At 39.2% G+C, this 13,910-nt stretch overlaps 2 protein-coding genes across 2 annotated transcripts in view; one reads left to right on the top strand and one right to left on the bottom strand.

Annotated features, from left to right (window-relative positions):
- Nucleotides 1-2,797, top strand: part of LOC104394155 (chromosome unknown open reading frame, human C14orf159) — a 25,159-nt gene extending 22,362 nt beyond the window's left edge. Inside the window, exon 12 of the mRNA XM_010003711.1 lies at nucleotides 2,577-2,797. Within this exon, the coding sequence (XP_010002013.1) occupies nucleotides 2,577-2,720 (144 nt within the window). The 3' untranslated portion in view covers nucleotides 2,721-2,797. The remainder of the gene's footprint in view (nucleotides 1-2,576) is intronic.
- A 4,294-nt stretch (nucleotides 2,798-7,091) lies between these two features.
- On the bottom strand, nucleotides 7,092-8,105 carry GPR68 (G protein-coupled receptor 68). The gene has a single exon (XM_010003751.1). The coding sequence runs from the start codon at nucleotides 8,103-8,105 to the stop codon at nucleotides 7,092-7,094; it is 1,014 nt and encodes a 337-aa protein (XP_010002053.1).
- Between the last annotated feature and the right edge of the window lie 5,805 nt (nucleotides 8,106-13,910).

The following is a 13,910-nucleotide window of genomic DNA, read 5'->3' on the forward strand; positions in this document are numbered from 1 at the left end:
TAGGGAAAAATATTTAATTCATACAGATCCAAACATAGCTAATGCTGAGCATCCTACAGTCAACTCTGCATTTTCTTGCCTCTAACAACCAGGTTAATATGTCAGGCAGTTGCTCTTTTACTGAACTCTTTATTAATAGTAAGAAACTAACTTTATAGTGTTGATTTTGAAATAATGACTCATAATAATATGAGTTACTTTAAAAATGAGCAATATGTAAATATGTGATATTTGTTTTAGTATTCTTGATTAGCTGTCATTAATAAGGTAGTTTTTTCCTTGAATAAAGTGCAAATTCACAAGTTAGCTTTCTATTAATGTGAATTTTTCTTTGTTAGGTTTTTTTCTGTTTGGTTGCGGTTTGGTTTTTGGTTGGTTGGCTTGTTGGGTTTTTTTTAGTTTAGTTTAGTTTAGTTTATTGTTACACCACTCAGTCCCCAAATAATTATTTACTAAACAGAGAAATGTGAGCAAATTGCAGCCCTCCTCACCTACGGAAGGGTGCTGTACATTGTGTATGTTCCTTACAAATGGGAACAATAGCATTCCAGTTATCAGGCCTAGTTACATAGTATTAAGCAATCAAACCTTTTTCCCCACTTAAGCAGAGCAGAGCACTAACAGAGAAACAATTCAAATGTCTCTTCTGTGACATGAGAGATCTAATTTGTCACTTCACACAGAGATACTTGGTGCTAAAAAAAACCTCTCTCATGCAGAAAGATCAGATGCTTAACTTTGCACTCATATATTAATATATATGATAATTTCTATAACATAAGCTGATGTGTATGTCTAATTTTATAAATTACAAAATAGCACATTTTATGCACCAGTGTATCCAGATAGTTCCTTAAATAGCTGTATCACTGCTATATTGTTACATGATGTCAAGACTGACACTGTGTAACTATGCACATTTTTTTCTTTAATAGAAACTAGTGCCTCATTTAACTTTGCTGCAGTTAAGAACTAGGATGCATTATCAGGAAATATAAGACAAATCTTCTAAAAGTACATTCAGAAAGCAAATTACTAAATATTATAGCAGAGAATTTATCTCTGCTAATTAACCGTACAAGTTACACTTTAATTCTTTCAGAAGTGTTTTATCTTTTAAACATATACAATATCATGTAAAATAACCATATTGTGTCTAAATTCAGATCTAAAGCCATTATGTTCTTTATGGCTTAGAAGTCTTCCTAGGAAAAATAATAATAATTTAAAAAAAGACCTAGCATTGAATACTTGATATTAGACATTTTAACTTTATACTTTTTTCATCATTTGTGTCCAGGAGATAAAGGACATTGCTAGAGGTTGTTGTGTAGGAATATCAAACAAGAAGTATTTCAGCTTATAAAACAGTTTGTCAAGGACACTGGTGGGGCTCTTTCCACAGCAATTTCCATCAATGCAAGGGCTCACACAAATGGAAAGAGAACAGCAGACCAAAGACCAGAAAAGCCACTCCTAGCAAAGAAAGGGGAAAAAACATAAGTGGACAACTATTTCAAGATCTAATGTAAATTACCATGGGGCTGGGGAGGGGAGATGAGATGTGACTAGGCTTTTTATTTTTCTTATTTTTTTTATTTGGAGAATTAGAGAAAAAGAAATTTTCATAGTAAATACTAAGACAGTAAAAAGAGTTTTACTGTGTACAGTTCCTGTCAAATGAAAAGCAGTTTATGCTATACCTACATCCATCTGAAACGTCTTCTAATGTCACCATTCACAGAACTGTGGGTTTTTTCAGAGTTGATTTTTATCCCATCTTTTCATCGTACTGGCCCCCAGCTCACAACCAAGCTCCTGTTGTTCCTTTCTGTACTTTATCAGCTCAACTTCAAACAGGCTTTGTTATCTGCTTATGTTACTGTTAAGCAAGAAAATAACAGTTATAAACATGAAATTGAGTTGCAGTTCTAAACCAAGGAAAGTAGTATTTGAATCCCAAGGAAACACAACTTCAGGTTCTTCTTTTTTTCCCATCCCTTTTCTAAGCAACCAGAATTCTCATAAACCAATAACAAATAGGGTAGAGATCAAAAGGCACACAAAGATTACAGAAGATGCAGGAATCTGATTATGCAGCCTGTTCAGGTTCTCTGTGTAACCTTTTTTTCCTGATGTATTCCCTTTCCCTTCTGTTCTTTTTCTTTAAAATTGTATCTGCAGCCAGCTGCTATGCTGGGGAGACAACAGGTAGTTCTTTGAGACACTTTGGGTGGAGGTTCCTCTAATTCTGTTTTGTGCAGTATGGAACTTGAAACCAGGCAGAAAGGATTCACGCTTCTGAGTTGTCACCAATGTCTTGTTTGAGAGAGCATGGAGAATAATAATATCATTCAGTAGTTAAATAGTCATGAATAGAGGACTTCTGTCAGTCAGTAAGTTCCAGTTGCTTAATATATTTTTGGGACAATTTTTAAATGGTGTTAGCAAAATGCTATCCACAATTGATATGGAAGATGTGGTCTGAGCTTCCTCTAGGTTTAAAATAAACATCTTGATAAATGCTCTTGTCTGATTTTGGATTTTAATTGTATTCTACTTATTTGTTTTTTAAGGAAGAAAAGCTTCTGAAGACACTTGTGCAGCACGAGGTCCGCAGTGGAAAAACTGCCAGCCTAGAAATGGAAGTGGATGGACTGCCCTTCTACAACACCCACTCACATATGATTGAAGAGCTGCTGCGAGAAGTGCAGCAGTGACTGGCCCCAGGGCTTTCTGCACCAGGAGTTGCTCCCATGTTAAGTCCTATTCCCTGGGCTCTAACAAAGTATAAAAGATCGGCAGCAGATTACTTTTAATCTGTGGCATTTTGGCCACACACAACTTTTCATTTCTACCCTTATAACATCTCTGTGAAGTGAGGAGATAAATACCACCATGATTATTTGTTTTGCCTTTCTCTTCTGTCATTTTATAACTGATATTAAATTACACTATATACTAAGATGTGATCTGGTTTTTACAAAGAAAGCTTGTCATTAAAATAGTGTTGCATTGCTGTTCCTGTTTTGCTAATCTCGTAACTGCAACAGGAAGTAACTAGTAGCAACTTGGGTTTAAAAATACCTTGTGGTGTGGAAAACCACTGCACTGGAGAGGGGAGGGTCAAGACAAAGAAAAAAAACAACTAACCAGTAAGTGTTACAGTAGTTAAATTTGTTAAATGCAGCTCCCTTTTATGCTTCCTGTAACCCTTCTAACATTGTCTTATGGTGGCGGATAGTTTATGGAAGAGGGAAGAGATAAGGGGAGAGGTTTAACTGAGCTAAGGGAAGCAAGGGCAGCATCGCAGACCTTCTGCGTAAAGGGCAGGCTACACTGTTTTTGCCATCTCTGTCTTAGTAGTTTACCATTTATGTATTTTGTCCCATGCTGAATAATACAAAAAGTTTGTAAACATTTCAGGGTATCCTGTTTTCAAAAATAAATAAATAAACAGTTATTAAAAATTAACGCTTAGAAATTCAAGCTTGATTATGAATTTTAAAACATTTGCATTTAGTATGAAAGAAAATTATGTAAGTGAACATTTAGATGAATTCCAGTTATGGAAATTCAGCTCCAGATGGGACTGAGTGAAGCAAACTTAAATGACACCTCAAAAGACGACTAACACCAAACCAGGACATAACAAGTCTGTGAATTGTCCCTGAGTTCTGTCATTTAAGGTTGTAATTTTCCCTGAGTGTCAGGGCATTCTGCCAGCTGTCAGTCCTTGCAGCAGGGAGGACAGGGTATGTTTGACACGCACTTCTCAGGCACTGATGCTTTAGCTGTCATTAAGTGGTTATAATGGTCATGGTACAAAAAGCAAGCATCAAACCATTGTACTTTAATACGATGAGAATGGCAGTTCTGTTCAGCCGCTGCTTTTACTAGAGGACAGTGGACTTCCAGCAGCCAGCAACATTTTGTATCTACTTTTCTTTCTGGCAGGTGAGTTTTATTTTCCTTCTTTTATGTGAGATAAACACGTAACTTTTTGAGAATGAGAAAAATAATTTCTTACCACTTTGAACAATAATCTGGATTCCTTGAGGGTACATGGCCTTTAAAGACTTAAAACAGTTGAACAAATATGAGGGAAAGAAATTGTAATTTATTTCAAGCCAGACTTGCTGCTAGACATTCAGACTCACCAAAGCTCTCAGTATTTATTTTAGGGATCAGTCACTTTTTTAGATTCACTTTATTTAAAGCCTTCTGAAAGTAAGTTGCACTAAAACCATCTTTGAAGTTTCACAATTAGAAAATATCTCCTTTGGAAGCCTCCAAACTATAACTATTAAGTAAAATATTTCATATGAATGCATGAGCTTTTTGCCAAAGCCAGTAACCCCATATGTTCACTGCTGCACAGAACCCACTAAATGAAATTGGCATAATTTTAAAATGTCTGTCTGGGAAAAGAGACAGCTGATTTCCTTCTCAGTGTATGTGCTCAGTAGGTTGATGACATATTACACTAAGAGGTGCAGTGTATATTATTCTTTACAAACAATAACTTTTGTAAAAAAAAAATAAAATCATTTAGTAAGCTTTTTACCCCCTGAAATACAAGTTTTAACCATCACATTTAAGTGAGAAATAAAAAATGTAATAATTTACTTTTTCTCTAATTCATGTTTTTTAAAATCCCTTCTGTGCAGTCCCAAGCATTGTATTTAATCTGATTGCAACAGGTAGCACATCTTTACCAGCCATAGGACCCTTGATTGACTGTGCTCTGGCTGAGATGGAAAGAAAAGCTGAGTGAGAGTTACTTTCCTGCCATACTGCTTACAGTTCTGCAGCCTAAGCCTAATAGTTACAATATAGAAAGAATTGTTAAAATATTGACCACAGGGAAAAAAAACCAAACCAAACCAAAACACAAAACAAACAAACAAAAGCAAACAACAACAACAAAACCACCAAAAAAACCCTCCTCCTTCTCTCATGGGTTAGCAGGTTAAATGTTGAGAACTGTAGAATGCTGGACTGTTACAAAAGTTTCCATCTGATTTTAAACTGCAGCAACTGACCAAGAGCTGACCACATCAAAGTACCAACTCAAATAAACCTTAATCCCTCAGCTGACAATTCGATGTAATATGGCATGCTTGGCCTTCCAGCTGTCTAATTTAAACAACATGGGTAACTGTAAAGAAGTAAAGCATAAACAGGACAACATTATCCTAGAACAAACCATGTGTGTGTCTCACAGCCTGCCAGGTCACGGGAGTGCAAGGAGCTGGCTTGGTGCTTAACAACGTACAAGCACGGCATGATGGCTGATCCCTGCCATAGGATACAGACAGGAGATGAGGGGAAAGATGAGGAGAAAGTAAAGCTAAGCAGCACAAACAGCCAGAAGGAAAAATCCATGTTTAATGGAATTACTCCAGCTTGCTAAGTGGTCCAAGTATAAAGAAATGTAAATTAATTAAACAAACCAAATGTTAATGTAAGCAAACCTAATCCCCTCCTGGGAGTGGGGACATGAGTCCTTTCTGCAAGAGGATCTGTAGTCTCACTAGCAGAAACTGAGAGCCCAAGCCATAAGTTAGTTATTTTAAACACAGAACCAACAAATATAGGAAGAAAATAATAAAAACATTATTTATTAAACACATTCCCTAATTATTTCTAATATTGCACTCTCAAGGTGGTTTCCAGAAAACTGTTAGAATGTGTTTCCTGTTAGAAACTGATGTCAGGCAAGGCTGTGTTACAATCACATGCTTCAGGTAGTAGTAGGCCAACTACTAGAGAACTGTCTAGAGTATCTCCTGACATTTAAAAAAAACACAACCAAAACCAGAACCAAAGCTAATGGAAGTTATCAGCTCCAAGTTGCAGAGAGGTGTTCCAAGAAAGGTTTGAAACCAGAGAGGTGAAAGGACAAGACAATATTAAAGGTGTAACAAATACAGACACAACAGCAAGAAAAGAGATAGTGGTGGAAACAATACTGTAGAGCACAACTCCCACGTCTTTAACTGCCATTATCTCCACTTATTCCTGTATTTTGGTTTTTGTCTACTCCAGGAAACAGATAATTCATACATCATATTTCTAACCAGATGCTAAGCTCTCTGTGGGAGAAAAGGGAGTTTTAATAGAATCCATGTAACAGTTTCCCTCACAAATACATTGTTATTTAATTGCCTACATGGTCTGTATTGCACAAGAGACATAAATTGCAAAGGACACAATAAAAATCTTAGCAAGTTTTAGTAGAATTTAGATGTAACATAATTATTCTTTGAACAGAATGACTCAGAAGCACATGGATTCAAAGCACCTCACGTACTCCCAACCTTCTGCTCTTTACCATGTCAACAGACCAATTTATCTCCAAGAAAACTCATCCTCTGGAAGTTAACAGGAGCCTTATGATGAGGTTGAACAGTCTGAGATGTACAGTCAATCAACAGACTGAAGGTCTCAGCAGATGCTGAGTTCCATGCACATATTCATCTGGAACATCTTATGTTATTGGATGGGTTGTTTTAGGAGGCCGGTTCTGGCACAGTCTCTGCGGGCCTCATAACTGGCTGAAGGAGAAGTTATTTCAGAGAGTTACAGGCATGTTACAGAAATTGATTTTTTATCTTTTTTTCCTATTTAAAAGTACATACGGGGACATTTGATTTGATTTGTTCTGTCTCCAGCTTTTTCGACAGATGATGACAGCTTGTAGAAAAGTGCTTTCTCTAGATGCAGTTAAAGACAAATTCAACAGAACCAGACAGCATGAGTCCTAGCTTATTCCATTCAGTGCAGTCATTAAGATGAGGTTTTGAGCGGTACTACAATAACAGACGCATGGTTGGAACTGAACTGATTTAAGCATGTGCTCTACTCAGTATTGGCAAGGTCCAAGCACCTCCAGAAATGACCTCACTGTAGTGCATTGCTAATAAGCCTTTGGGAGGTAACACTGTTGTTATAGGCAGATAAATCCAACGGATACACAAGTGTATAGCTGCAGATTTTAGATTCATGTCCTTTCTCGATGAATGCTATAGGCTGCCCATGTTGGGTGTGGAGGAGTTCTTCCTTTCAGTGCTCTCATGTGATATTTGTCATACTCCTGGTTGATACTCCTGCTGTGGCCCTTTGGGAGTTTCTGGAGCGTTCAGCGGATAGGATTCCTTCGACTTGGTCTTCAGACACCCTAAACATGTTAAACAAGAGTCTCGCATCTTGGCAAAGTTCTGGTAAGTGCTTTCACTGGAAAAACAGTACAATACTGGATCAGCAATACAGTTAAAAGTGGTCAACAGGAGAGAAAAATGGTAAATATTAAATATTTTCTCAGCAAATGAGCAGTTGTCCTCCAACAAGCTGCGAACCACGAGTAGGATGTGATATGGTCCAAAGCAAACTACAAAAATGAAAACAGTGCTTGAAACCAGTCGTTTAATTTGGATTTTCTTCTTGTTTTGAGTGCCGTGACTCTTGTGGACAACTCGTAAAATCCCACAGTAAGAGAAGGCCAGCAGAAAGAAGGGGAAAAGGAAGCCAGCAGAGAAGCGGTAATAGTTGACATTGTGCTCCCATTCTTTGATGGGATAATGCTCAAAGCACACCACGTGGCTCTCGGCGTCCATACTGATCTCACCGTGTGTAAAGACAAAGCAGCAAGTCATGATTTCTTTGGCCCAGACAACTATGCTCACAATTGCAGCCGCCTTCATGGTCCGGAAGCCCTGGAACCGGAAGGGGTGCACCACTGCCAGGTAGCGGTCGATGGAGATGCAGCAGAGGAAGCCCACGCTGATATATATGTTCTCGTACAAGAGGATGCCACAAATCTTGCACAGCAGCTCGTCATAGGTCCAATTGTCATGCTGTAAAACATACTGAAGCCAAAAAGGCAAAGAAAATATGTAGAGCAGGTCTGCAACAGTCAAATTGCAAAGGTAGATGCCCAGTTCATTTTTAGCCTTGATCTGCAAATACCCATAGTACAGGGCCAGACAGTTAGCTGGCAAGCCTAATATAAACACAAAGATGTATACCACAGGGGATAATGTCTGGTGGATATCATGATTAATAGTGCACTTCTCAGTTGCATTCCCTGTGAAGTTCACCATCTTCTGTCTCTCCCTGGGTATTGCTCATCAGAGTCCCAAATGAACAGATATAAAATTTAATTTCATCCACTTTACTGTATGGCTTATTTCTTCCACAAACCTTCAGGCTGAAGTGATGACTTGCTGCAGGATGTCAATAACCTGAAGGTAAAACACATGAAAATCTTCAGACGGGATATGTTTGTCAAATACACAGTACGGTTTTCGTTAAGCTGCCCTTTCCTAGCCCTACCTTTTCTTATAGTCTTTGATAGAAGATAAAGCCTGTCTGGGAAATCACAATTCATATGAGAAGTCCTAGCACGTACCAAAGAAGTGCTTTTGTGTACTCTTCCTACAACCTTAGTTAATATGATACAAAAGGAGAAAGTGCTATTCAAGGTCAAAGATAAGGCCTTATTGCTTTTTCCTGTTTACTACCCTATTTTGTATTTTTGTCATCATCTTCTGTCCTGTATAGGAACATAAAATTTTTTGTCAAGTAACCCTTATGAAAACATGACCACACTACAGGAAAATTACTGTCAGCTGCAGCAGTTGAGGGTATTACTGTCAAAATCTTTTATTAAAGTGTGGTTTTATTTTTAATAGTGGTGGGCTATGCTCCTATAGAAATTGAAAAGAAAATCACTTCCTTTGTCCAGAAAAGAATTGTCCAGCTGAAATAAGTGACCAAACCTGCAAAGACTTTCAGTGTTTATCTTCAACCAGTTGTTCTGATTTAAACATTAAAGGTGAATCCCAAAAAAAACAGAGGACAGAATTGCCCTCTCCCCCCCCCCTCTTCCAAGGTAAGATAGAAGGGGAATAAGGAAGACTTAAACTTTTGAAATTGAAACTAGAAACGAATTTACTATAACACAAGGGAAAAGGATAAAATGTAGTGGAAGAACAGGTAAGTATCTATATACAAAATCAATCTCGAGGATGGCAGGGATATGGGAAAGGCAGGGCTGCTCCAGGGGAGAGGTCCACAGCTCCTCACAGCACCCGATGCAGTTGGATTCTGGACGAGCACGTGTGAAGCCAAAGGAACCAGCAGCAGCACCGGCTGGGAGAAAGGAGCAGGAAGGGAGAAGGGCGCGGCTTCTGGCTCTCCTGGTTTGTATAGACTGTGACAGGAAGTGGGTGGGAACACTGACCCTTCCAGGCTTTCAGGGACCCGAGGACCCTCTCTGTAGGTGTCCAACACCATGCCAGGGTCTCCAAAACCATAACACCAGTGTGGCACAATCCCACAGAAATCACAGCAAAGTTAAGAACACGTGAATATTTCAGAATTGGAACATATTTTTCATTCCTTCACTTTTCCTCTTTTTCTTACCTACAGGGAGACTGTCAGGCTTGGTGGAAGTATTCTTGGGGATCTCAGATACCTTCAATCATGAACCAACAGCCAACATAAGCTTGTCTCTCTCATAAAACTTCTAACTTCGTTGTCCAGTGCAACTTGTGTGAAAGAGTGGCCAAGCCTAGCACAGCACAAGTTCTGCTCTCCTCTTGCTCTCACATAACTCCTTTTTGGGTTAAGAGACTCACCTCCTCCGCTCTGCGTGGCACAGTAGTTATTATGGATAAATCAAGTACAAATGAAGAAATGCTGCTATGGGGATCTAGTCACAGAGACCTATGGTTCAGTTTGCAGTTTGCTTCAAGTTTGCACTATCTAATCTACCAACTAGCAGTGGCCAATAAGTGTCCAGCTCCTGTTGATGAGGGCAGGTAGCAATTCAAAAGCTGCTGACAATTTTGAAAAGTCCGACTGTCTTTATGTTTGGCATAGTTCAACAGAGCTGAGTTTTGTTAATTGTTGCCCCGTGAGTCAATATGGATCACACCATGAGAAAAAGCAGATGTACTCTACAGTTGCACTGTTTTTGAAAATGTTTCTTTTCCTCTAAGAACTCAAAATGTTTTTATTAAATTAACTTTATATTATGGACAATATGGTTTAGCTTAAAGGTCTTGCCTGAATGCAGAACATGAAGAAGACAGCAAAAGTCTTATGATATTATGCTAATATAATATACACTTCTAATTAAAGCAACATTTCCTGCTCCTGGAGGAAGTGTTGAAGAGGGCCGTTTCAGAGAGCAGGAAGAGAAGGCTGGCTGTTACAAATCTCTTTCCTTGTGCCAACAAACCCTCCCCAATTTCAGAGACAGGATGAAGAACAGAAGTCCAGACTCCTGCCTGTGCAAGCTGTCTTATATTCCTCTTCCACTCAGCAGCCACTCAGTGAGCCAGGAAATCCTTCCCTCGTTGCAGCCTCCTCTCTGGGACAACTTTGTGCCCTCTGACCTTGTGCCTGGCTAGTGACAGGCTCAGCAGCCAAACAGGAAATCTAAAGGTAGTTCACCTTTCCCCAGCACCAACTACTCTAAACACAGCTCTGCACCAGCCAGAAAGCTAAACTGCATTTTTCAACAAACCTGGTATCAAAGTGCTGCAATGGCTGTGGGAAAAAAAAGGGATGGGGAAGAGCCCACCCATATATTTAGAATATAATACATGATGCCTTACAAGCTGTCTGAAGAAAATGAACAAGGGTATGGGAGAGAAAAGACAAATAACTTCCCTGTTATTCACTGACCTCGTCTGAATAGGAGGAAAATTTTAAAAGTTGCTGTATAAAAAACATCTGGGGTGCAGATAATCATAAAGCTGCAAGCATTAACAAACAGGAACACACAGGCATTCCTTTTAGACAGCTTTAATATGGAAATAGTGCAGCTGTGTGAGTTTTTGGAGCAGTTTATGTAACACCTTCAGTATCATGAGCCTGCAGGCACTTCCAGGCAATACTGCTCTCTCATATATGCCTACATCTTTTAGGTGATACCCATCTAAGCCCAAGTCTTGAAAATAAATCTGAAGACTCTCACCATCTGTATGAGCTCCAAACAATTCCCTTGTTCCTGGATTAAAAATAAAGCCAAGGATCCCTGGGCTTCAGAGAGCCTCACTTTTTCTTGGTTTAAATGAGCCAATTTACATTACTTACTGGACAGTTCAACAACAGGTTCTTTTCCTTCCCAACTCCTTTGTGCCTTAATTGTTGACAAAAACACAATCCAGCCCCCCTGCATAGAGAACCATGGAGCCACTCACATGTTAAGCTCTGTCTGCTGGCAATGATGGCACAGGAAATAGCTCAGAGCCACTTAGAGCTCTTCGGCTTGGACAGAACACTACCATGGAAGCCTGGATGGGATTTTTCAGTTTCAGTGAACATTGCCACAATGTTCCTCATAGGAAATCTGTCTGCAAGTAGATCTATGTATTTTTAGCAGAGACAAATGGCACTACTTTGTAGCAATTTGCAAAAGTTATGCACCCAGCTTGTCTCATCCACAAAGTACTTATTTCTATGCAGAGGGAGTGTTAAGGTGGTATTGTGCCTTTATGTGACAGCAGCTCTCTTGCTGTTTAATCTGTCCCTGCACCTGTCACACACTGCAGACAGGCCTGAGTAACTTGGCTTTCATAGTAGGAGTTGGACTGTGCTACATATCTTGGAACCAGAAACCCGAGCTTGTTTCAGTTTAGGTTGGTTCAGATCATGACCTACACAAACACCAGCCCTTAAGCTCACACCCTCAGCTTCCCTCAGCACTTGAGAATTTGTCAGCTTGGTTTGATCCTTGTTCCTAAAGCTGGGAAGAATAAGGTTAAGTAAAGAGGCTGTGAAGCAATTACCAGTAGAAGAGACCAGGGACCAGTCAAATGATTTAAAATGACCAGAAACTGGCTAATATTCTTAGAGTAAGTTTGGGGGAAAAAAATAAAAATAGAAGTGGAAATCGGGGTTCATGACTGAGTATGAGGAAATGGCACAGTGATGTTTGGATTCACTGAGAAGACTTATGATGTAAAAGATGACTCTGCTAGAATAGGTTGAGAGGAGGGCCACAGATATGAACAGAGAGCTGGAGCACCTCTCCTAGGAAGACAGGCTGAGAAAGTTGGAGTTGTTCAGCCTGGAGAAGGGAAGACTCCAGAGACACCTTATTGCAGCCTTTCAGTTCTTAAAAGGGGCTTGTAAGAAAGATGGGGACAGTGTTTTTAGCAGGACCTGTTGCAATAGGACAATAATGGTTTTAAAAAGAAAGAGTATAAATTAAGACTAGATATTAGGAAGAATTTTTTTACAATGAGGGTGGTGAGACACTGGCATGGGTTGCCCAGGGAGGTGGTGGATGCCTTAAGCCTGGAAACATTCAGGATCAGGCTGGACAGAGCTCTGAGTAACCTGATCTAGTTGAAGATGTGCTGCTTATGGCAGTGAGGTTGGACTAGGTGACTTTTAAAGGTCCCATCCAACCCAAACCATTCTATGATTCTAAAAGAGTCACAAGTAGAAAGAGCCAGCAATGGCAATAGTGCTGCAGCCAAACAGCTTGGAAGCCTGCTTTAGAGATGCTGCTGCAATAAGAGACACAATTCAACAAGAAACAGTGGTGTCAGACTGATCTCATTTCCTTCTTTGATGAGGTATGTGGCTGAGCAGCTAGACACATAGCAACAAGGAGATACGTATTGATTTTATTAAGACTTCTGACACATCCCAAATTACATTTGCATTAACACCTGGGAAATTGTAAAGTTATTATGTACTGCCCGATGTGTTTCATGACCGCACTCAAAAAGCAGACAGTTGTAGTTCACTATTGATTTGGAATGATGGACTAAGTTGAGTGTGCAATGTTTAAGGATGCCAATCAGTATTTTTGTTTATTCATAATTTCATCATTTATATCCCACCCAGAATGGGATAGAACATGTGCCCCCTAAATCAGCAAATACTGACTTGGGAAGGAGTACATAATACAAACAGAATTTAAGATGATCTTAGTCTAAAACAAAAGCAAAAACCATTGAGGGCAAATGCAAAGTTACTATGCTTGGAAAGAAAAAAAAATATCAGATTTTCAGTATGCAATGGGGAGTATCTGGCTATGCAGCAGGATGTGTAACAATGCACTCAGGTTCACTGTTACTGCTGAGAACACGTGTCCTCTCTACTCACCAATGGTGAAGTCTCTGAACAATTTGCACTCTAAGATACACACAGGGAAATTAGAAAAAGTCCAAAGATTCTGGGCAACCAAAATTCGAATTCAAATTTTTCAAATTCAAAATTATGGTCCCGTACAGACAGGAGTTTCCTGCAGGTAAATTACTAGTGCTTGTGAAGCACTCAAGTGTCCTACCAGTGACTGTTGTAGATAAAACAAACAAATGGACTATTAGCATGTGTATTGAGGTGGAAACAATTGAAACGGACAAGATTTTATCCTTGTCCATCCCTTGGGATAAAGCAACACATTAGTCAGCTACTCTTAGGGGTGCAAGGCAAAGGCATGGAGATATACTCAAGCTGTTATTTCAGGAACCAGGAGCAGTGAAGCTGCAGGGGTGTGATACTTGGCCTTTGAGAGCAAAGAGAGGGTGCAGGGGAAAAAAATTAAAATAAATTAAAAAAAAAGAGAGAGTAATTCCTGTCTACTGCATTATGTTTCTACGATCAAAGATCTCAGCAGAGTACTGGTTTTGTTGAGCTCATGCAGAGCTGACGTGGTTCGTACTGAGGCAAATACCCAGTAGAAATAAGTATTCTTCAGTGTTCTATTAACTTGTGAGTGAACCTTTCTAACACAAACCTCTGTGTACAATAATTACTTGTTTGTGTATCTGTTTCAGTGGGAGAAAACCATAAAAGTATTCTGTAAATTACAAATCACTTTACTTTGTCATTATTGTATGACTCCATTTATAAACCTATTGTCAAAGAAGGAAGCCAGC

The sequence above is a fragment of the Chaetura pelagica genome, unplaced genomic scaffold, assembly GCF_000747805.2.
Source record: "Chaetura pelagica isolate M959 unplaced genomic scaffold, ChaPel_1.0 scaffold48, whole genome shotgun sequence".
In the NCBI taxonomy this organism is placed as follows: Eukaryota; Metazoa; Chordata; class Aves; order Apodiformes; family Apodidae; genus Chaetura; species Chaetura pelagica.